At 45.0% G+C, this 25,109-nt stretch overlaps 1 protein-coding gene across 2 annotated transcripts; it reads right to left on the reverse strand.

The window, feature by feature from the left end:
• Nucleotides 1-829: 829 nt before the first annotated feature.
• Nucleotides 830-17,762, reverse strand: REST (RE1 silencing transcription factor). Of its 2 annotated transcripts, XM_069013436.1 has the most exons (6): nucleotides 17,704-17,762; nucleotides 15,738-16,648; nucleotides 9,737-9,820; nucleotides 5,110-6,729; nucleotides 4,333-4,434; nucleotides 830-2,132 (listed from the first exon to the last, which is right to left on the reverse strand). In XM_069013436.1, exons 2-5 carry the CDS (start codon nucleotides 16,636-16,638, stop codon nucleotides 4,343-4,345), a joined length of 2,697 nt encoding a protein of 898 aa, XP_068869537.1. In that variant the 5' UTR covers nucleotides 16,639-16,648; nucleotides 17,704-17,762; the 3' UTR covers nucleotides 830-2,132; nucleotides 4,333-4,342. The 2 variants fall into 2 exon arrangements, with proteins under 2 accessions (XP_068869537.1, XP_068869536.1); XM_069013435.1 differs by having other exon boundaries at nucleotides 830-4,434.
• Nucleotides 17,763-25,109: the final 7,347 nt, after the last annotated feature.

A 25,109-nucleotide genomic window follows, 5' to 3' on the forward strand; every position in this document is an offset into this window, starting at 1 on the left:
GAGGGCAGGGGGGCACTGCTTATTAGAAAACATTTAATCAGAGACAAAAAAAGCTCTAGGACTGTTGTTCAAAGCTGCACATACAGCTATCCCCTTATGAAACAGTTTGCCTTTATCCCTTGGCAAGTACAAGTTGTTCTGTGCTAGTAGGAGGCGAGAATGACCAAGGCCCCAGAAGGTAAGTCAGCATCATGGGCTAATCAGCCCAGGTTTTCTAAAGTGGCCAGGCTGGCAGAGGTGAAATGTCACCTTTGCAGGCTATCCCAGGCTCAACAGCTCTCAAGACACTTTCAGTAGCTCTCCAGACAGTACTATAGCCATAGGGATGATGGATGACACAAATTTTTATACATCTATTGCTAATTCCCCGAGTGAGACTGCACCAGAGATCCTTCTGGAGTGCAGAATGAATTGTCACCTGCATCACCTCTGAAACTCAAATTTAAATTCCACAGCTTCCATCAAGCTACCTTTCTTCTCCTGTGGCAGAGAATATAATTCCTTTCATGCCCACTGGCCCCACCCTTCCAAATCACAAACAGGTTCAGCATTGTGTTTGAACCTCATCCGTGTGCATGCAGCTCCCACCTTGCACCCTGTCCTTACTGAAGTGGACAGAGAAATAAAAACAAAACGTTGAAAAGGAAAAAGAATATTTTTCTGGAGCCACTACCCCTGTCTGCAGTCAAGTCTGACACCTCTGTACTGACTCCCCCAGTCCCACCTGCCTGGCTTGAGGTCTTCAGGAGCTCTGTCAATGACACTGGCACTGCTCCTGCCTCTCATTACAAATGGCTTCCATAGCCATTAATAAGTGGAAGATAGAAGCTGCAGGTTCCTTAATAAAGTTTATTTAATCAACTATGCTTAGGAAAATACACTTGTAAAGGTTAATATAATGCAATTTAGTTTATACTACATTTTGAACAAAAGACTTCTTATACATGATTTAGGTAAAAACAGGAAGTATGATCTGGCTCGTTTTACATCTATTACAAACGTAGAAAAGACTGTCATGCACTACAGTAGAGAGCATGAAAAAAATTACCTTTGGTTTAATTCAGAGAATACAAGTATTGCACTGTAAAAGCATCAAACATGGTGCAACTAAACATCATAAACATGTTTCCATGCCAGCTTACAAAAGTTTGTTAGCTAGTGTAATTTTAGAGGGGGGAAAAATATATGTACACATAAAACAATTTAATTAGCTATTTGGATTCTGTTAATATCATATGCACGCCACGTATCTACACAACTGACATTCAAGAAAACTCTTGAATTTGATTTAATACCTTTCAGCTACATTAAATGTGTTGAAATCAATGACATTATTGTATCTTAACTGGCCTGTCAGCTGTTAAACATTCTTCTTTAAATGACTAAAGTTCCAGCCTAGATCATCAAAATCCAGAAACAGCAATTGCAATACCATGGATTTTAAGTGCCTAGCTACACATTTCTTGACCATTTCTCCAGGCAGTTAGTTTGAGTGTATAGATTCATACAGAAAAGGCCCAAACACATGACTCAACTGAGGGCTGGCAGTGTAGGGGTGTATAAGCGTGCTAATCCTTCCAACCACATATTGGAGGTTGAACACAAATACAGGTATTATTGCCAAAAAACACAAACATGCTAGCATTGGCAAAACCAACACAAAATAATTTAACAATATTGAAAGAGACCAAAAAAAAAAAAAAAAAAAAGGCATTGTTTACAGGGAGATACAGCAATGTAAGACCACCATATATGGTAGGCTACGTGGCCCGCACTCCCCCTCAAATACTCATATCAGCAGTGCCTAACATTTGAGATAAACATAATGCATAAACACAATACATCCTTGCCTTTTTACTGTAACATAATCCCAAACCTTGCAGACAATTTCAACACAGTTCTGCACCAAGATTAGTTATTTCAGGACATTGTCGACGGGTCTTAGATAGAAAAAATCAACTTTTCTTCTTTTTAATACGTTAATAATTTATTTTCAGTTTCTCATCTTCTCATCCGCCAAAGAGGAGCTGACTGTTGTCTTCGAAGAGTTCTTGTCAGATCAAGCATTGAAACCTTGACCACTTCACAGAAATGTGCAGCACAGTATTTCAGAGAACCACCTTCGCTTTTATCTCACAGAAAGAAATTTAAAGTCAGTCAACAGCATCATTTTCGTTTAAAAACAAACAGGAAAAAATTATCAGGCCAGTCCATGAGTTTACTTGAACATAGCTAAAGTCCTTGAAGTCTCTCATAAAATAGCAAGGATAGGAAGGGAGTTTTAAACCTCTACACAGTACTGGAATTCCCAGCATCTGCTCATATCACTCACAAATGGTGGCAACATTTATATATAAAAGAAACACTATTAAGAGGAAAAAAAAATACATCTAAAACGATTACAACTGGTACTTTAGGAAAGCAATTCAACTAGGTTTGTCTTCTTAATGTTTAACATAAATATAGTTGCAACTTGATCTTGAGTTGACAATGATTGTCGCAGCCAAGGTAAGGATTGAACACTATCTATGCAAACAAAAACTCACTATACATTATACAACTTATTTCTGCCATGAGGGATGCCTTCCCTCTCAAATCTTTGGCCTCCTATTACTAATCTCTCCCAAAAGCAGAAGCAATATAGCATTGTTGCTCTCTATTCATTCACAGCAGTGGGTTTGTTTGGAGGGGAAGATGCTGTGGGGACACACAGTGAAGAATGGGGTTTATTCCAGAGCTTACACAGAGAGTTACTTGCAATAAAGTGCTCTGACAAATGCTGTCTGAGCTCTTCAACTCCACTCTCCAAATAACACCTGCCTCCAAATTTGTTTCTTTGGAGCTGTCCCCAACTGCTCCCACTGGAAAGGCAGCTAATGACAGTTGGAAGAGTGCACAGATGGGACCTGGAAGGTTTTCCTTCTTCCCTGCAGGTTTGGATTTTGTTTACATTTTGCCACTGGTTGGCAACCAGCATTTAGGTATGCCATCTCTCTTGCATTTGTGTGTGCTAGAAATGAAATCTGTTTAGAATTAAAAACTCCTGGTATGACATGTAGACCTGAGATGACAATCTGATCACTTATATGTTTCTCTCTGCATGGAAGCTGGATGGTTTTATTAAATGCAACTTGAATTAATACGGAGCAGAAATTTCTGCAGATTTTTAATGCCAGGTTTGTTGCTTACCAGTTGATTTATCCTTATTTGTTTGTTGTGGTTTCTTGTGTATGAGATGTTAGATTATGTCACTGCTGCTATTTTATTGTTTTAAAGCTCTTGAAGTTTGACTGCTGTCCACCACAAAAATGAAAACGGAAGGGGAAAAAAAATAATCATCCAGACTTGCAGAATCTGCAGACTGTTTCCACTGAAAGCAATTATTTTCCTGCCTGGTGATCCCAAATTATAAATCAGAACTTATTACTCTGCATGTGTATTCAAAGAATCAGAAGTGGCATTTCCATGACAGAATAAATCTTGTAAAAGAGCATTTTGGAGCTGCATTGATATCCTTTTGCTCAAGGACTGTACAATTCTAAAGCCACTTAAAAATGCATAGCCAAGCAGTTCATAATTTCAGCAACTTCATGCACAGCTAATCACATCCCAGGAAAACAAGAAAAATCTGCAGTAAGGAGCATCACAGAAAGCTGCCACAGAAAACTGTCCCATGGTAAGCAACAAGTCTGAACGTTTTCAAATAAAAAAAACTTACATATACAAAACCAAACATGCATATATAAAGTGTACATATACTGCACAAGCGCTATTCCTAGAAGATTAAACTGCATAGGTAAAAATCAAAAACAAGTGCAACATTTTAAGCCCTTAAAGCACAATCAAAAAACAAAAAGCAGAAATTAAAAATAACAAACTTGCTCCCCCACAACAAAGCCAATTACATATCAGTGATTAAGATATTAATCAAGACAAAGACTTTCCAATCAAAAGTTGGAAGTGAGACCTTAGGGTTTAACTTTTGTATTTTTCAAATCCTGTACTGCCTAGTGTGTAACTCTGAAGTTTCGTGTGGCCTGTTAGCTGCTGCTCTCTCATGCTGGTTAGACATAACAAACCTCCCTAGGTTTGCTCTCCAAGGACACCCAGATTGTCCTAGGTCCAAAATGTGTAAACTAAAATCTTAAGAAGGGGGGTAAACCTGGGGAAATTACATCATTAACTGAAGTTTTAATTGGAGAATTAACCCTGATATGCAAATGAACCAAACTTATAAAAGTGTGAAGAAGAACCCGTGAGCTGCATCCATCTTGGGTGTAGCCTTTTGACTGCCCAAGGTGTACTTTGAAAGCCCTTCAAATAAATACCTACCTTTATTCCCTTATTCTTGTCTAGCCTCTGTTTTTAGGTGGCCACCCCAGGCATCAGAAGGACTACTCTCAAATTTTGGCTCATCATTCACACTTAGGGGATCTGAAATGTATGTTCATAATTGTAATTAGCTTAAACATTTATGTTCATCACTAGCCAACTCTGATTTCTTTTACAAAGTGCTCTTTATGTAATAGAAGCTATCTTCCTGGTAGAAAAACCATCAAGTAGTTTAACACTTTGAACATCAAGATACATTGAAAAGAACTTAAAAAAACAAAAAGTGGGAAAGGGAAAAAGGGAGAGAAAGAGTTGGCTGCTAGAACAAAAAGCAACTTATGCCAGTGGCTCTATAAACATCCAACTTGTATATTGTTAGCTCCAGTCTTGTTCCTAAAACTCAGTTTATAAAAGAGCTGCATAAGCTAATGGACTAGAAGCTTACAGTGACTTTATAGGACAAAACCTTATACACCCTACCTGCTTTCTCTAATTAAGAGATCCAATAGTTAATGAGTTCACCATGACACATAAAGTTGTCAAAAATATTTTCAACTTTAAAAAAAAAAAAACACTAAACCAAAAAAGAAACCAATGCAGACACTAAAGCAAACCATGCTTAAAAAAAAAAAATCTACAGTATTTTTACATAAGCTGTGTAAGATCTTACAAAAGAAGATTCCCCAAACCACAGCTACTTCTACTCCTGCCCTTTTGCTGCCTTCTCAAGATAATACACATTAACTAAGTGCCTGTTGAGGTGCTTGCTGTATTCACCTTCCTTTTTAAATGAGCGGTCACAAAAAATGCACACATAGTTCTCCCTGGCCACCGTGGTGTCCGGAGCTCCTTGTGACATCTTTGGACTTGTTTCCTCTTGTACAGAGCGAGCACCATTTAACCCCGAGTCATCACTTCCTTCTGATATGTTGTCGCTGATGTCGCTGCCTTCATGGCTGTGGATGCCCTCATCCTCATCCATTTCCTGAGATTCATTCACTGCTGTGTTATCCCGAGGTAAGGACAGAGCCACTTTAGGGCTTTGTGTATGCCCTTCTCCAGGCACAGGTGCTGGCGCAGCACCTCCTGCTGGCTCTGTCGCTGGCAGGCATGTCTTGCTCAAGTCCATCAGGTCTGAGTTACTCTCAGTTTCTGCCACAGTTTCCTCTGGCTCCTTCTCAGGTGCCAGATCTGGTACCACATCCATGAGCACATCCAAGCTTTTTTCAGAAGACACTGCATGGGAAGGTTTCTCAGAGCAAGTGTCTTCCCCTCTGTCCACCTGTTTCTCCTCCTCCTTTGCACCACCAGTGTCTTCACCCTCACCTGCTGCCGCAGGCATTTCTTGGTCCTTTACCTCAGCTTCTGTGTTTGCATCCTGAGCTGGCAGACGAAGCTGCCCTGGGCCTTGGATGCAGTTTCCTTTGGGATCAGTGCTCTCCCCGCTGAGAGCATGACCACCATTGTTGTTTAATGCCACTGTGTCAGTGGGATCTTGCTCCTTCTGGTCACTGCCCTCAGTGTCCAGCTTCACACATCCATCTTCTTCTGTGATAGGATACTCATCTGGCATCTCCTCTTCCTCAATCTTCTCCTGATTGAGTTTACTGCTTTTTTTACTATGCTTAATTTTCAGAGCTTTCTTTTTTCTGTTTTTCTTGAGGCAGTAATTTTGCTTTTTAGGCTCTTCCTCTGGTGCAACATCACTTTTTTGAGCTTCCTGGCAGTCTCTGGGTTTAGCTTCCACTTTCTTTTTCTTTTTTGTTACTACTGAGGTATCATTTGCAGGCTCTTGCTTTGAGGAAGTTGCCTCAGTCTCTGCCTTTCTTTTGACCTTCTTTGTTTTACATGTTTTCTCAGTACTTTTCTCAGTTTTAATATCCACCTCCTTGTTTTCTGAAGCCGATTTCCGACTTCTGGTTGTCACCTGGCCTGCAGAAACATTGTTTGTTGCCTTCTTTTCCTTTGCCGAATTATCTTTTTTCTCCACCTTCACAATTTTCTCCGTTTTCTTTGCAGCTGAATCCCCTTTCGTTGGTTCCTTCTCCACTTTGTCATTACTGCTCTCAGAAAAGTCAGCTTCGCTCTTTTTAGTCCGTAGCTTCACCTTTGAGACATCCATGGTGATGTCAGAACAATCAGGATGCCTGGACTTGATGTGATACTGCAGGTTACATTTTTTAGACGCTGCATAATCACAAACAGGGCAGAGAAACTGGCGCGGGTTGACGTGGAGCTCAACGTGCTTTTTGAAATTGCTGCGGTCAGCGGTTTTGTAGTTACAGTGCGGGCAGATCAGAGGCTTCGGCCCATTGTGCACTTGCCTCGCATGACGAGTCACTTCGTGCTGGTTTGAGGCCACGTAGCTGCACTGGTCACATTTGAATGGCTTCTCACCTAAGGAAAGGAGGACGGAATGGAATGATGGTGATTATTAAGCATGGCAGTTTCGGAGCAATCACGTCCCACTAACACAGATACAGAAATATGAAACTTGAAAAGGATAAAAAAAAAATGATCCATGCGCCTTTAAAATTAAGCAAAGTCAACATAAGAAATCCACAAGTCACAAACACATTCACGAGACACTAAGAAAAAAATACAAAAAAAAAAAAAAGAGAGAAGGGGTGAGGGTTGGGAGGAAGGGGATCCAAAACCAAACAAGCAGTAACAACGTCACAGGTTCTGGCTAGGCATACATACCGGTAGAGATCTCTCTACAGTAATATTAGCAAATGGAATCCATACCCAACTGGTCCATTGAATGCATTGTAGAAAAATGGAAATGTAACATTTGATGAATAGCAGTTTCACACAAGCGTTTCAAAAAAAGTCCAACTTTACACAGATTTAGCATACTTCATGTTTGCATTGAAAAGGAAATGAGGGAAAAGAAGCTAGCAAAAACCTAAGAACATGAAAGGGGTGCCCAGATGATCTTTACCTCTGAAAAAATTCAGTTCAGTGTTTTGGTGCCTCCAACACATGGTGCATTGCCTGCAGGCTACTCTTGGCAAGTTAAACAAACATACTCCAAAGCCATCATGTTACTATTTAAATCTGCATTTATGTTAGCGCAATGACTCTTATAGAAGTGTTCCTGAAATGTTCTGTTTAGTGCATGCCACTGCAGCAGAAGTAGCTTTCCCTTACACATCAAAGCAAATAGGAAAAACACTTCTAGTGCAACAACTCAAGCAAGTCCAGAAATACTTCGGGAGTATCTGTGCATGTGCCAATTTAGCTGAGGAATTTGGGATGCTCCTGAGCTCTTAACCAGTATCTCAAAACTGATGTGAAGAACTAATGCATGCTACTTCTTCAGTATGTTGAAAATCCATTCCAGTCCCTTCTGCTCCCATACAACAGGGCTTCTCCTTTCCCTGCAACCCACTGCCCATATTCAAGCATGCTCTGTAGCATGACTCAGGAGACCAGCCAGCGTGCACTGAAGATGTGGTGCCTGTGTGTGTGTTAACCACATATCTGCAACACCCTCACAAACTCTAGAAAAGCTGTGCTGCCTCCCTGGCAGGAAGGAGCAGGACACTCGTTTAAGAGTCCAGATCATTTCATGTCTGTCTGCAGCATCCAATTATTATTTAAAGAAGAGCTACTTTGATTCCCTCCCTCTCCACTTTACTTCCTTCTTTTTTCCTCCCACTTCCTGGTGACATTTTCCACAAGTTTAAGCTTGATGTGTTTATTGCTCATCCTTCCTCCAAGTATAGAGCCTTTATCACCTAAACTTCAAAGAATAGTTCTGTGTTACTGGGGGAGGACAGCCTCTCTTACATACACATGAACGAGCTGTTCTAAGCGCACAGAGTGCTCAGAGGCAGCTGCAACAGCGTAACTCAAAGATAGCATGTGAAGAGTTTGTGTCCATCGTCTCTACTAAATCCAGGGGTTTTACTGCGCAAGTGAAAAGGATATGTACCAATATGGCTAAAAAACCAGCTCTGAATTAGGCTCTAAACCACTGTTATTTGCCATCTGGCATGGGAAGAAAGCTACAGCGCCTGCGAGCCTGTGAACTGCAGGACTCCAGAAATTCCCATAGAAAAGATGCAGATGTCTGGGCAATGCAATAGAACATACAATAGAATTTAGGACAGCTAGTAATACAGCACCCCTGATAGCAAAAGTCATGCCTTCCCTCAGAGACCTTTGAGGCAAGGGCCACAGGCAGATCACACTCCTTACCTCCTTCAGATTTGAGACTTCCTTGCACAGAACAAGGGCAGAGTAATATGTTAGTGACATGGTTTCCAGGCTCGGTATTGATGAAACCATTTGCAAATTTAGTGGTTCATTTGCAAACCAGAGGTTCAACCAACTATTATTTTTGTTTCTGCAAGCAGAATACTACATTCACAAAATTCTCACACCAAAATACTGACATGACATTTTAAAGCTGGCTATTTTTAATGGGCCCAAGCCTTACTCCACTACAGTTAAAACTGACGTGACTCCTGGTTTCAATTAAAAGCCTCATCAATTGAAACTGAGACAATTACTGCTCAGGAGACTTCAATTCCTGTTTGCCAGCATTAGGAATTCACCTAGGGCTGGTCAATTCAGATTTTACAAAAACAAATCAAGATCATAGGCTCAGGTCTACCTGAACTCCCCTACAAGAGTCATAAAGGACAACTACGCTTGTGTCTATGGTGTTACAGCTCCCAAAAATGCTGTTAATTCATTCAAAAAGAGATTCACAAGAGCGCAAGAGCAGATATTTGTAACACCACACAGCTCATGACCAGTAACTGGAAATCAAGGCTAGTGAAAATTGTTAACTTGGCTTTTAGTGCAACAAGACTGAGTTACTTGTGAACATCCTCTGAGTTTGCTTTTTCTCCTGTGTCTCCCTGCCACAAGCAGACACTAATTTACATCACTGTGTCATACAAAACAAAAGCTCAGAACCCCTGGATGAGATCCAATCCCAGACATCACAGAGGAGACTCTCAGCTACTCAAAATTTTCCCAGCTTCACTGATTTGAACTCAGCTATGACAGCAGACAGAGTACAAAGATTTGTTCCTGTATCATCACAATGTTGTATTTATTCCTAGATTACTAGGACAACTAGAGCAGTCCTATGAATATCAGAATAGATCTTGAAAAGTAAAAAGATATATTCCCATTATCAGTTACATTCATGGCACTTAGCATTCCTTAGCAAGACAACCTTCCCCATTATAAAAGGAGCTAAAAGCTTAGGCCATACTCGCTAAGATGGCATGTCACACAGAACTGGGCAGGCTGCTTTAGGTGGCCTTCTGGACCCAGGATCTGGCCCAGATGACCTCCAGAGGTCACTTCCAACTGCAACCACGCTGTGATACTGTGACCCACCCCCTTTTCCTCAGTCACGCTGCTGCCACTCTGTACCAACCTGAGTGGGTGCGCATGTGCCTGGTTAAATGGGTCTTCTGAGAGCTGGAATAAGGACACATCGCACATTGATACGGTCGCTCCCCTGCAAAAACAAACAGCAAAGCAGTTACTGAAACACAGCAGATTCCCAAACTTGGTTACAAAGCCACACAGGGGAGGCTGTCACAGATCCTCACACTGTGGGGCATGTTATCTCGCAGCAAAGGGACAGTGAGAAGTATCTGCCCAAGCTGGACCACTGCAACATGTCATGCCTTATGAATGAGAGCAGTAAAAGGGGAGGATATGACAGAGGCACATTCTAATGTCCACCTGGGGTCAAGAGTAACCCCAGCAAAAAGGTGATGAGGACAGACAACTTTAGGAAGCCTTAAGCCACCAGACCTGACTTCCCTACAGCATTTTCTCCCAACACTCAGAAGATGCACAAAAGATCCCCTAAGAAACTAGCTATGTTTTTGCTTTGCATAACATCTTACCCGAAACCTCCATGTTTAATTTGGATTAAGATGTGGTACGACCACCAGAAAACAACTGCAGATAGACCAAGTCTTTACTTCCAAAGTTTTACTGGCAGAGTGAAAATAGCTTGCAGCATGGAAAAGCATGATGCCCTGCTCAGTGAAATTATGCTGCTAGAAAAAGCTTAAATGTAGCATAAACATTTCTTTTGAAGACTCAAAACCCCATGCCTGAAGAGTTATTGGTTCTGGAGAACTAATGGAAACTAAGCTGTCATAAATTATATCTCCACTGAGGACAGTCAGCTTGTAATTGTAGCTAAAAATTGTATCAGTACAATGATACTTGAAAATCTTTTTCAAGTGAAGACAAGCTCCAAACAAAGGCAGACAGTTTTATAATTAACATGTTAGGCAGGTCCAGATAAGCACCAGGAGTTTTTGCCCCAAACTGCTAGCACACTGTCTCCACTACAAAGACTTTTTAGTCTTGGGTGGACACCCACAAGAGAAGAGAGGAGGGAAGCTGAAAAGGGAAAAAGAAGTTACTCAGTCATAGTATTTATTCAAATCATACCCAGAATTACACTACAGCATTTTGATAAATTTGCTACATATGAAGCATACAACCAAGGTGCTCTCCAAATCACAGAGACCTGGACATCAGTAAAAGCCCTGCACATGGGCTATGTGTTCACTCTCAGAGGCACACCTGTATCTGCAGCAGCAAAGACCTGCATCTGCCAGTATGTGATGTGAGGCTCCGCTGCTGGCCTGTGCCAAAACAGCAGTAGAAGCAGCCTTTGTAATGCAGATTAATTCCACATTTCTTCCTTCCATCCAACATTTAGACTATCGTTCTTGATTAGATCAGCAGTTTAAAGGTAAATTCACCCTAACAACCACAACTCCCCTCCCTTTCCAATTAAAACAAGGTAGGAGATTGGTGCAATACACACAGTAAGATTAAGTCATGTACAAGGGAGGGGTAGTCCTTTTGTTACAAAGAAATGGTTTTGGTTTTAAATGACTCCTTACAATTAAAAAATATGTGGCCGAAGGTCCTGGAATATTCAGTCATATCTTCTTCCCATTACCTGAAATTTCATATCTGTAAAGTTACCTACAACGTTAGGAATGTGAAACAGGCTTTCCTCCATGCCCTTTTTTACATAGGGCACAGCCACAAAACATACTGGATTTAAGCATAATGAACGCAACTAATTTCAAATGTGTTGTTGCCACTTGAGAATTAAATGCATTGTACAGGCTGTTCTGTCAAATACGATCCCCCAAAGGATATGTATTGTAATTTTATAAGCTCGTTCATTATATGCAAACAAGCCATCAAAAAAACCTCTCCAGAAGACACTTACAGAATAAGCCGCAATCTAGCAAAAGCTTAAGCAGGCACTTAACTCTATGCAAATGAACAGGCAGACTGACATCAGCATACAAATTTAAGATCATCTTGTTAAGGAAAGTTCCCACCATTCAAGAGACTCTGGCATTCACACTCCCAAGGCCAGACTGCTGGGTCTGAAGCCCCTTCATGGCAGGAGCTCCAGTGACCCAACACATGCCCCACTTGACTCCCTGCACACCCCACTCACACAGTGTCAGACCAGGTTTCCTCACTAGTTTGACCCCAGGTTTCCCAGAGCAGAGTCTCAGATGTCTCGTTCCATAAAGCCACTTACTCATGGCACAGTAACACAGAAACACCTGGAGCTGGTGCCTCCAAAGAGGACCCCCAACGATGGAACCCCTGGGCTCTTATACCCTCACAATCTACCTGCAGGCAAGTCTCGCTCTTCCTCCCCAGCCTTCTGCTCCTGCTGCTGAGCCTCTCCATGTCCATCTACCTCGCTGGCATCATCAGTCTTCATCTGCTTTGTTATCCAAAAGGCTGGCAGTCCATGGCTCCTGCTGTGTCACTCAAGTGTCCATTCACCTGGCTGGCACCACCAGTACAGGGTTGGCAATTCATGGCCTCTCTGCGCTCTCACCCTGAGCAAAACCTGCATCTCGAACTGCAGCCTGCACACTGAGCTACCTGCACCAAAGGCAATCCTCAACAATCTCTTGATAAAGCCTTTTTTTGTAATGCCAAAACTAGACACAGAACACTGTAACTGCCTGAAGCAGATGTCTTAGTTACATAGTCCTTCAGATTATTTTCAACGAAGTTTTCTAGAAATTTCTTCTAACAAGCAAAATACGGGAAAAAAAAAGAGAACAATGCTGCACTGTCTTGCATATAGTACAGCTTCAGGATCAGCAGGTAAATCAAGTCAAAACTTGGTCTAAAAGGTCTAACAAGCACTAACGAGCTCAGGTAGATCTGTCCCTGACACAAAGAGTCCTTTCTGCTCCAGCAGCAGAGGAAGGGATTGCCCTGAACATCTCCAGCCACCCACTGGGCAGCAGACAGGCTCTTCCAGATGCAGCTTTCCCAGGTGGCAAGCCTATGACCATCTGCAGGGTCCCTGAAACACCCTTCTGCCCAAGGTGTCCCACATTTGTCAGCAGCCTGTCACACAAGCACTGTCACAAGCTGCAAGGTATCTTCAGTACAGGGTGGGCTCTGGGACACCTGCTTTTCAACGTGGATGCAAGCAACAGGCAGGCACACAACCTCTGCCTGCCTTCCCGTGGTCCCCAAACATGCAGAGGATAGGTATGTTTCCCAATCATGCATGCAGCCCCCTTCCCTGCTCCTGGCCACGTGCTCTGGTGTTCACATGTTTCCTTAGTAAGGCAACTAAGTTCACTAACCAGCAGAGAACCAAGCTGGGGAAGAGGAACTCCTTTACTCCATTTTAGCGAGCTGAATCAGCTAGTCCCAGGATACAGGTAGAAAACTGAGACTGCCTTTCTCCAGCAGCAGCAGCACATTCACAGTGCAGTGAAACCCCACTCTGTACAGTCAGTGTTTCAGAAAACTGTATGGCTCTAACACAGCAGAATCAAATTAACTGCAAAGAAGCATTTTCCCACACAAAAAAAAAAAGTCTGGTGAAGAACAAAAAACAGGAGAGAAAGAAAAGTATCTATCCAAAATTATTTTACCTATTAGAAATCAGGAAACCAAAGAAACAGACAATTCCAACTTTCTTCTCTAATATCCTGAACCCATAAAACAGGAAGAAAATGATGGATGGATGTATCCCATTCATTTTTCCCAACAAATATATTTCTTTAGTTTCAAATGAAAACTACAATCCAAAGCTATTTTGGTATAATTTAGACAGTTTTTACTAAATTCAATACTGTTATGTAAACAGTCTGCAAATACTTTTGACTATAAAATATCTGTGGGTGTTTTTTTCAAGATTTTTTGGGGTGGGGGTTGTTTGGGAAGTTTTTTTGTGCATTCTGGTTTTGTGTTTTTTAAGGCAACTTATTACACACTAACATTGGCAGAGATTTTTAGCCTGGTATATAAAATATACCTGCCAGAAGCTTATTCATTCTTCTAACACTCTAGCTTTAACAGTCTCCTCCACAAAATCAATGTTACTGGAAACAAGGCACATTCCTAAATCATTCTACTAACATATTTGGAAGTTTTTTATCAAGCAAGAACTGCCTGAAAGACCTTAACTATGTAGTTATGAAGTAACAAAGAAACACCTACAAGGGTAGACTAAAACATGCCGAAATCATAATCGCTCATTCCAGCTTAATTACAGTAATGAAAAGAACCAGAAACCTTGACTGCACCACTGTCTTCAAAGGAGCAAAAGAGGATCTGGATATGCTTGATTTTTTTAAAGTTTAACACAGTCCATTGGTAAATTGGTCAAATGCAGTGATAAGAGAGCGCTTCTTCAGCAAACACGCTTTCAGGGTTAGTTTCTGTAAAACTCAACAAGTGCTTTCAGAAATCAGAACGGGAGACCTAATGTAATCCACAAACACAAGCAGAGATTAATTTAAAGTTGAGACAAATGTAAACTAGACAGGAACTACAGCACTGGTTCACATTTCACCATGAGTTCCACACATGATTCATTTAGGTTTTTTCTTACTATTTTGACATTTTTACCCTGTCTCTTTCCTGTTTTCTCCTACAAAACACACAAAGAAAATGATCTGGAGGATAAACCACACCATTTTCCTAATACCTCTCACAATAAACTTTGTTTACTTGGTTAGAAAAAAAATAGACAGGACTGATTTTGAAACTGATGGTATCCTCTGAACAACAGCTATTCTTAGGAGAATAGTATGTCTTAAAGTACTGAAATTCCCAGCAGACCCTCCCAGCCCCAACAAAGCAGATACTGAAGCGAGCTGACGAACACTAACTCCTGCACACTTAAGCTCAAGCCCAGCCCAGAGGCCTCCGGAGTGCCCAACCCTTCCAGACAGCTGCAGCCAACTGAACTGAAACCTCCAAACCATTCATGCCTCTGCTGTGACAAAACACGACTTTAAAGGAGAAATTCCCCAGTGTTTTGCTCAGCCAGCACAGTCTACAATAAAGGGGAACCAAGTCAGGTGAGCACACTAGGAGATGGTTAACAAGTCAACCCTCTCCACAGAAAAGCCCTGACAAGGTGGAAATAAAAGCTTCTAAGAAGCAGCAAGGAAGCTCTGAATTGCCCTCTCACTTCCACAAAAGGGATTAGGAGGCATAGTAAGTGTACCCCATGACCCAGAGAGGTGACATGGATATGATAACCCCTCGTTGAAAGGAGTTTTGGTTCGTCAGAACTCCCCATCGAGAGGCTGGTGAGGCTCTCTGATGAAAAGCAAGGTATTTCCTAAGTCACCTGTGGTCCCAGCTCACAGGACGGCAGCAACACTGCAGGTCCTCTGATTCCACTTGGTATACACCAGGGAAAAATGGGTCTCACACTGTCCCTTTTAGTTACAAACCGAGGCTAGGAGAAGTCAGGAAGTCAGGCCAGACTCCCTCGAAGGCTTCCTATATGGCAACAGCAGTATGTGTCTACTTCTGGCTGCTGCAGTGATGCAGACCCTAGAAAAAACGAAGCCTCTGAGCACTAAAAGGAATTAATTCACTGCTCAACTCTTATTCTGACTTTGTGGATGCTGGAGGACTCCTTTCCATGTATCTATCAGCTCCTTCTTCTCTGTAATTACATCTTAGTCAAGTTTCAGCTCAGGCTGAAGGTACCATTTTCAAAACTACCTATGGGATTCAGGCACCTTTTGTCAACCTGTTTGTTTTGGTTTTAGAGTACATCACGTTTTGGCGTTGTAGACCCTGACAATTATCACTGGCACACTTTGTCCCGCCCTCTTCAAAAAACTGGCTTAAAATTACTAAACAGGATGCCCTTAATCTTCTCTTGGGCATCTGAAATTTCCTCAGTCGTCTAGCACTGTAGACTGGAGCTCAGACCAAATTCCATGAGGCTATAACCTGGTAGAACCAAGAGAAAAGAGCACAAAGCTTTATCAGGGTAGAACAAACTTTGCAAAAAGAGGACTCTGCTTGTTTCATTCATCACAGATTCTCAGTAGTCTTACTGCACTTCAGTCAAAAAAAGATGAAAAACTTACCTGTGTGAGTTCGAATATGTTGAATATAATTGTTCTTCCTGTCTGAAAAATAGGAGCACTCTGAGCAGGTATACACTTTCCTGGGAAAATGATTTCTTAGGTGTTTTTTCCAGTGATATTCACTGACAGTAGTGTAAGTGCATATGGTGCACTTGTAGACTCTCTCATTTTCCCCTGCTTTGTTGTGGTGCTTCAAGTGAGCCAGATAGTGATCATATCTGTTAGTGTTATAGCCACAGCGATCACAACGGATTGGGCCCTTAGAGAAATCCACCTCTTCTGCAGTGCAGGAATCAGACTCCTTCACCTGTGCTTGCTTTTCTGCACTTTCTTCCACAAAGAATTTCTTAGCACTGTGAACCCTGATATGATGCACAAACTCCTCTTCAGACTCTGCCTCATACTGGCAAGGCTTACAACGAAATGGTTTGCTCTTCAAGCTCTTACACTTGTCCTCTGTGCTTTCTGGAGTACCCAGTGCTTCCAATGAGACATCTTTGTCCACACTGGGAGTCTTAGGAGGGGAACAAGCAGCTGGACCTTGAGTTTCCACACTAGGAACCTCAAGGGAGCTTAATTCCATATTTTCAGGTGCCTCACGGTCACTCTCCGCAGCCTGGGTATCTTCCATACCCTCTCCATCACTATCTGAGAAGTTGCTGTCCCCCACCGTTGTCAGTTCTGCCATTTGTCTCTCTTCTCCAACCAGGTAATCACAGCAGTTGCCACTAACTTCTCCCGTCAAGGCCACATTTGCCAACATAATAAGCTGAGGAGCTGCCAGCTCAGCTTTAGAAAGGTCCTGTAAGTCATACATGTCATTGGACAATGCCATGCCAATATTAGAACTGCCAGGAAAGAGGCTGTTCCCACCAGACTGTCCCAGCACTTGAGTTGCCATGGCAGTAATTCTGTTGGAAGAGAAAAGAAACACCTGTAAGCACCCAAGTGTGGAAAAGCCTCCTCTGCTGTGTACTGTCGAAGCAGCCCTCCAGGGAACACCAGCGAACTAAAGCTCTTTGCTGACGTGCTAGGGCAGCGGGAAGCAGAACCCGGAGCTGGGGGATCTCGTTCCTCGCCCGAAGGGGCTGTTGAGCTCTTGCCTACGTGTGGTGCGGGATCCCACCGTGTGGAGGACGGGTGGGAGGCGCTGACAACGGGGTCCCAGGGCCCAGGCGAGGCTCCGGGCAGGCGAGGGACCCCGGGCCGGGCCCCGCGGCTCCCGCCTCGCCAGACACCGGGGGCCCGCCGGTGAGTGCTGCGGCCAGGCTCCACCGAGTGCCCCTGTCCGGCCGCCGCCCGCCCCAAGGGCCCCGCCGGGCCCAAGGCCGCCAACAAAGGGGGGCGGCCCGGCCCTGCGGCGACCTCCCCGCGGCCCGGCGCACATCCGCCGGGGGAGCCGGGCCGGGCCGGGCCGTGCCCCCGCCACCCTCCCTCCTTCCCTCCCTCCCTGCCTGACAGGCATGCGGCCATTTTCTGCCTGCCCACACAAAGCGCCCTCCCCGCGCCGCCCCCGGCCCGCCCGCTGCCGCCGGCCGGTCGGGACGCCCGGCTTCCTCCTCCCCCCGCGGCGGGCAGGGCAGGGCAGCGGCGCCGGTGCGGGGGCGCGGGGCGGAGGAAGCGCCTCGGTACCGGCAAGGTCACGGCGGCCGCGCCCACCCGATGCCCGGCTGCGGGAGGGGGAGCGAGCGGCGCCCCGGGCCTGCGCCCGGGCCCAGGGCCTGCGGCTGCGCCCGGCCCGGCCCGGCCCGGCCAGCGACGGCTTCGCCTTCCGGCGGCGGCGCGGCCCGGCGAGCGCCCCCGCGGCCAGCGCGGCTCCTTAGCCGTGGTGCTGATCGCCCCGCGGCCCGGCCCGCCCGGCCGCCCCCGCCCGCCCGCCGGCCGCAGATCAGCCCTGGACAGCGCCTCTCGCCCGGCTCCCGGCCCCCCCTCCCCGGCCCCGCCGGGCCCCGCCGCACTCACTCACCCACCGGCGGCGCGGGGCCGCCCGGCCGCGCGGCTGCTGCGGGGCGGGGCGGGCGGGAGGCGCTGCTGGCGGCGGCGGCGGGCGGAGGCGCCCCCGCATTCCAGCACACAGCGCGCAGCGGCGGCACCGCCCCGCCCGCCCCCGGCAGGAGGGGCCGGGCCCAGCGGGGTCACCCGGCAGCGGCGGGGGCACCGGGCGGGCGGCGTGCGAGGGGGAAGGGGCACCCGCCCGAGGGGAGGGTTCGTGCCCAGGGGTAGAGCTGGCGGCCGCGGGGATTGTCCGTGCCTGGCCCCGCTGCTGTGAGCTCCTTTGTCCCGTTCAGGGATGATAACGCTGATCTGCCCGGCTTCGAGGCGGTGCCCATGGCATCGCCTTCACGAGGCGAGTCCAGAGAAGGGCAGCGAAGCTGGTGAAGGGTTTGGAGCACAAGTCTGATGAGGAGCAGCTGAGAGAACTGGGTGTGTTTAGCCTGGTGAAAAGAAGGCTCGGGGTGACCTTATCGCTCTACAAGCACCTGAAAGGAGGTTGTAGCCAGGTGGGGGTCGGTCTTTTCCCCCAGGCAACTAGTGACAGGAGGACAGTCTTCAGCTGCACCAGGGGAGGTTTAGGCTAGATATTAGCCACGGAAGGGATGGTTAGACATTGGAATGGGCTGCCCGGGGAGGTGGTCATCGTCTCTGGAGGTGTTTAAGGAAAGACTGGCTGAGGCACTTCTTGCCAGGGTCTAGGCTGACGTGGTAGTGTTCAGTCAAAGGTTGGATTCAGTAGCCCCAGAGGTCTTTTCCAACCTAACTGATTCTGTGATTCACCCTGCTCCACCATCACATGGTCCAGGCCACTAAAACTACTCAAATTGCTCTTGAAACATAAAATGCCTTAACCAGTCATGGGACTCAAAACCTCCATAGTTTGTCCTCATTGTTACAAAACTAGGGAAAACCCAAAAAAGTTGCTCTTGCAGAGCCCAGCCATGCACTCACTGGCTGCAACAGAGAGCTCAAGAGCAGCATCCAGTCCTGCTTAGGCAACAATCCCAATCCTAAGTGAGGAACCCAAATTTCTTAGTGGTTCTTTCTTCTCTTGGGCACTCACGTGGCTCTTCACCATGAATATCTGAAAAATTTCCTTGGCCCTGACATTCCTCAGGCTGAGCTGATTTATGAACCTCAAAACTTTCAGCAGGACCTGAGTACCTATTGAGCTGACACCACTGGGAGACTGCAAAAACCCCTCTCTCTGTGTCATCTGGCCAACTTCAAAGCGAGCTGTGCTGCACCGCCTGGCAGTGGGTGCAGGCAGGGCCAGCCACCCCAGCTAGCAAAGCAGAAATGTCTCTAAAACTGGAGAAAGTAAATGGGGTTTTTCCTAGGTACAAAAACAACTGGAGAATGCAAACTACATCAGGAGTTGTTGAAGGAGCAAAAAGATACTTTGTTAGATATTTAAACTGAGCATGTAAAAAGTATCCCTGATCTACTCCTGTGAGTAACAGCCTTCCTAGCCTGAACAGCAGAGATGTTGCGTGTGTGCTGGCCAGTCTTGCCAACTGGCCCTACTTCTACTTAGCTATTTCTGTTTCCCAAGGGCAAGCTCCTTTCTCCAACCTCCATATATGCCTGCCTGTCATTTTCATCATCCAGAAGAGAAACTCTGTAATACGTGTATGTTGTATTACAAATTTATACATATTTATATGTATTATGTTATGGATTTATTTGGGAGAGGTTGTCCTAAAACCTTAACCTGAGGTCCCTTGCCTAGGCACCACATCCTTGCAAACTCTATGTGTCTTTCCTCCTGCTTCACTGTTCTCAGGATACTCATAGTTAGGAGCAGGGTGCTAAGACCAGAGCCGTGCTCTGGTACTAATAAAGGCTACAGCTCTGAGCAGCTACTCTGGCAAAGAAACTTGAACACACGGGGAGACAGACTCACATCAAAGCTTTGCCTTTACAAAATACACGGATGCTACTGGCTCAGACTACTTGGCTCCAAAAAATCTAACCCAACTTCAGTCCAACGTCTGTAAGCAGTTTTGACATTGCCATTGCCTACCCCTCTTCCTGCAGAACTTACCTTATTTGCAGACAGCTCCTTCTTTGCTCAACGCTCTCCTTATGCCAGGCAAACACAAAAGATGTGTTCCCCAGTGAAAACTCCTTTGAGCTCTATGTCAAGTCTGAGCCATTCACAAACCCCTTAACTCTAGGGCTGCCCCATCAGATTTATAGGTTAAAACCCAAGTTACACCACTCCTAAGCTATGCCAGCAGTCAAGTGCAGTTAGCTCTCCAGTGCTTTTCAAAGAAATCCCACATGTGCACCTCAAGAAATCTTAGCAGCACGCGGAAGTGGCTACACCAATTATTCCGTGGTCAGGATGCTCTCAAGCAGCTTGAATATAGACAGTCCTGCAGTGAATATGTATCGTGAAAGAAATGTTCCACATCAAAGCCTGTAATGTCTGCAAGAAATGCAATCATAAATAAAAACTTCTGCCAAAACAAGAAACTTGACATTAACATTCGGATGGATTGTTTCCATCCTGCATCAGCTGGAGAGCAGGGATCTGCAACTGCGTTTCTAATAGAAAGCATATTTCAATATTAACATCCATCTGTTATAAAAATAAAGGCACTGCATTTAGAATTGTTAAAGCATTTTAGATGACTTGAGATTCCTGAGGGAACTTTGGTTCTTTCCTTTGTGTATAATTTCACAACTGAATTTGACATAAGCGCCCTTTTAGGTTCATTGCCTGGCAGCAGGTTTTTTGCACCGTCTGGTTTTCCTCATTTTTTTTTCTAGTGACCAAATTGCTTAGGCTTCTCTGAAAGCACCACTATTAATGTTATCTTAATAGTATTTTAATGTTTATCACTTCAACAGAGATCTCTTTCACCTTTCAGAAACCAGTCTGACCAGATTTCTCAACTTCTGTACTCTGCAAGTACACCAATGTGCCGTAACTGTCTGTGTTAATGTGGTAAAAATGTGTTTATCGTTCCAGTGTTCTAAAAAAATTAAATATTAATTGCTTCACTGCCAGGAATAGAGCCTACAAGCACTTGCTTTAACAATGCAAACACTAATTCAGAGCCTCACACCATATATACACTTTGTAGTATTGTGCTCCGGGAGGAATCTCTTTTAGTGCTAGTGGAGAAAAAGCATTGCTGTCTGGGTTAAAAAAGGTCTCCATCTGTTTTGTTTTGCCTCCTTTGCTACTTACAAGACATGTCATGTTTGAAAGTTTCAAGCAAAATTTCAAGCTCTATGCAGCATCGCTTACATCTCAGAAATCCTGGCCTTAATCCTTTTGAACAAGCTCGTTCTACAGCTTTCAGTGGACACAGATCTCATGATGAGAGCAATCTAATAAATTATTTTTTTTAAAGGGTCAGTAAAATTCTCTGACTCATAGCCATTCCACTGTGGCACCTCCTCCCTCCTTCCAGCATGAAGGTTTCCACACCTGTGTGGTGAACAGGATCAGTAGAACAACACATATTAAAACTACCTCTCCAAAAAGCTCCTCATCTGTGAGTAGCACTGGGCTTTCCTACCTTACAAGATCAGTGGAAACACCATGTTCTCACTTCTGCCTAGAAGTGGGTGTAATGGGTCAGTTTGAGGGACTATGAGTTTCCAGAAGGTTATCCACACTTAGCTACTTGCTCTTTGCTCTTTCAGAAAAGCACACAGAACAGATTGCATTTGTTATGGTTTTGCTGCCTTCTTTGATATTGTGAAGGGACAAACTTTGGCAAAGGCATCATTTCATACACTACAAAATATCATGCACAAATAAGGCTAAGACTCTTCAAAAAGGTACTTACTGAAAGTTACCTTTTTTATTCAGAGGATATTTCTCTACAAGCAATCAGTCTTAATACTTGTACCTATTTTAACATAGCCCTCTCAAAACATCTTTCGCCTTCTAACATAAGACTGTTTCCAACTGCTGTGGCTGTGATTTTACCAAGCAGTAAACCCAGTGTTCAGGTTGCCACTGCCAGACCTAATCCACCACAGCCATCTGACTCAAAGCACAAACCTGGCACAAAACACATCCTGTCAAGTCCTGTTTGTTTCAAGATGCTCTGAATGGTTAATTTTGTGCCATCAGACTTTACACAGCTCCCATTTATGTGGTTGGTTCCACATGATTTCAGTCCATGGAAAGGAGAGGCAGTAGGTACCAAGAGATGTGGAAAATGTGCTCTCAAGTTTGCAGCTGAAAGCTGTGCAGCTGGGTGTCAGGGCTAGGCACACAGCACCTAATCCTCTGCAGCAATTCCTGGCTTCTAAAATGAAAGTTGCCTGAGTAACTATTTGGAAGGGGAGGGTAATGTTGTGCCTGGAATTACAGTGCCACAGCCTAAACAGACATGCAGCTGCAACAACTCGTAAAACTGTTTTTAAAGGCCTTTCTCGTATGGGAGCACTGGTGTAACTGGATTTGGAGCTGTACATCTTTTGTCTTGGGTGATGGTAGGGTTGGGAATGGTGTGCCTGGTGTTTGACAACAGCTCCCTGGATGAGCAACTGTTGCTTAAGCAACAGCCCTCTGCTCTTTGCCACTGGCTAATTGAAAACAACAGGGATTATGCGGGGAGGAGAGGAGATGTAATGTACAATTGCTGGGTGAGAGGAAGAGGAAGGGAGGAGGAAGGCCCCCCTTTAGATGGAACACGTGGTTGTATGGTGGGGCTCAGCTGTTCTGACCACAGTCCTGTCCCTTGGCTTCCCCTTTGTTCCCAGCAAGTCAAACTCCATGCTGCATGTCTGCTGGTAAGAGTCTGTCTTACTTCAGGCTCAGAAATTCCACCTAACTTTGCTAAACACCTCTGCATTTAAGCCACAGTCCTCTTGCTCCTGCTTCTCACCAGGCTTCCTATGCCCACTGGCTTGGAAGTGTCACTCAGCCAAACCCATGTGGGATGTTCACCCCTTCTTTAATTAAGCCCTTCCTTCCTCTGTTTCCTCCTTCACTGAGTCTTTGCCCTATCTTTCCCATAACAGCAACCACTGCCCGTTCTCCTACCTGCTGCAAGCACCAGCTTGCCCTCTGACAACCAGGCAATATTTAACCCCAGTTTGACTCTCAGGAAGAGCTGTACCTTTGCAGTACCAGGGACTGGAGGAGGGGTTAAAGATTGTACAGTAGCAAGGGAAGGGTACTTTAAATCATGTGATAAGACTAAAAAGAGACAAAAAAACTTCCAACGTTCACTCCAGCCCAGCTCTCCAACCTTTGCTGTTTTCACTAGCGCAACTGTTCTGAGGGGAAAAGTTGAAAACATTGCCTAAATAAACATATAAACTTTTCCACTTTGCCTCTAGTAATTGTTCAGTCAACAGAAACATCGTTTCACTAGCCTGAAATAATCCCTAAGAATCAGTGAAGTGTATGAGCATTTTCCTGAGCACGCTCTCTGTGCACTCCCCTGGAATTGTACGGGCTTTTTCAAATGCTCAACACTGGGCCATGCCGTGGCTTTCCACGCTAGGAAAGCTGCACCACACAGGACACCCACTTACTGTCTGAATGTCAGGAAAATCCACAAACGCCAGAGGTTTAGGTCCAAAGAGGAGACAGAGGAGTCCTGCAACTTTATTCTAATGAAGGAAGAAAGTCCACTGGGGCACACGCCCACAGGGTTTCCTCTCTCGAGGGTTCGGAGGGCGCAGCCTCCTTTTATCCCAAACTCCCGGCCACACGTTGCCCTCTTCCTTCCCCCATTGGCTGAGGTACCAGGAAGGTACAGCCTTCCCAAACTGCCTCCCACATATCCCCCCTTGAACCTACTATTTTACCCCAAAGTTCAGAAACTCGGGCTTATGCAGACCCCCTTGTCTGTTTCAGGAGCCAAACTATCTGGGCTCTGCAAGAAACCTGGTGCCCAAAGTTAGTGGAGACACGAAGACCCATTTCAAAGATGTTAACACCCATACCTTCACCCATCAAACTGTTTGTGAAGACAATAACACACATCTTTCCTATCATGAACAAAGCACCCTGGGGTGTTTCTTGCCTTTCTGTTCTCAGGGTAAGTTGTGGGGTTGTAGCACAGTTTCAAGAAAGGTTTCACTGGTGCAGTCACATCACTCAGTACAACACTGGCTAAAGCCCAGGTTTAAGCAAGGCCTAACATTTCCTTTACATATGGAAAATGCAGTGCTCTATGCAGAGAAAATTACTTTTCTATTGTCCTCATTTTTTTCTTAACGGGAAGCCAGAAAAAACAAACAAAACAAAAGCTGTCATTAACAGCTGCCATTCACCTTTGACACACAGGTAAGTCTCAAACCCCCACTATTAATGTCTCCCTTTTCACTCTTTTCCCAAGTATCTCTGCAGCTCATCTTGAGCCAATAAACCACTGCCCACAAGGTAAGAAAGGAACCAGAAAACCCACCTCCCCTTCATCTTTGCAGGGTGATCCTTGCCCCCAGTCTTTTGTCTGGGGGACCTGAAGGAAGGGGATTGTGTCTTACTGGGGGTAAAACGCTGCCCAATATGATCCATCCTTTTCTTTTTCCAGTCTGGGCAAAGCGTTTTTCAGTTGGCATTACCTTTCTGTGCTCGGAGACTGTGCCTAGGATAAGTAGATCCTTATCCTCATAAACAGTGATGTAAGAGCTGTCATACTGCCTTGGAGGAAAGCTCTGCCCACCCCAGTACCCCGACTCTGATGGAGGCCATTAACACCTTCTGTTTCTGGAATTCAAGTTCTAGGGCTTTTTCAGCCAGAAGTGTAATGGCTCAGTCACTGATGTATTGCTTTTAAGCAAAATCACCCAATCCTTTCCTTTTCATCTTTAGTTTTGGCCTTTAGAATATGTTGTGGTACAAAGTTTCATAAACCAAATTGCCTGTGTTTCAAGGTGCACGCGATTTCTGAGCTGGCAAGATTGTGAAAATGTATGGTTAGGCCGTGCATTTGGGAGGAGAGCAAGAGAACGGCCAGCACTGACCCGGCAGCTGAACCAATGCAGAGTCTTCATATAAGCCACATGCAGACCGTGGCATGCAGCTCCTCCAGCTTGCTGTAGCCACAGTGTACAAGAACACCCTCCAGTGTGCCGGCTGGCTCCACCAGAGCATTCTACATCTCTTTCTAAAGGTCTCTGCTGCTGACTGTTCCATACCCTTGATTTATTTGTCATTCCAGGGCATGAAACATTCCTGTAGCTCAGCTGTCTTCCTGGGCCTCTCCTGACATACTGTGCAAAGGTCATTAAATACAATATTCCCTCACCCACAGCCTCTTGGCTTGGAGGTCTGCCAAGCTGAGGCTAAGTGGTAGCACTCGTGGCTACATGAGGCCTCTCAGGTGCTTAAGCACACAAAGACTGGAGAGGAACAGATGCCTCAGTAGCAGGTTCAGGCTAGAAACACAC

Source organism: Aphelocoma coerulescens, chromosome 4, assembly GCF_041296385.1.
Source record: "Aphelocoma coerulescens isolate FSJ_1873_10779 chromosome 4, UR_Acoe_1.0, whole genome shotgun sequence".
Taxonomy (NCBI): domain Eukaryota; kingdom Metazoa; phylum Chordata; class Aves; order Passeriformes; family Corvidae; genus Aphelocoma; species Aphelocoma coerulescens.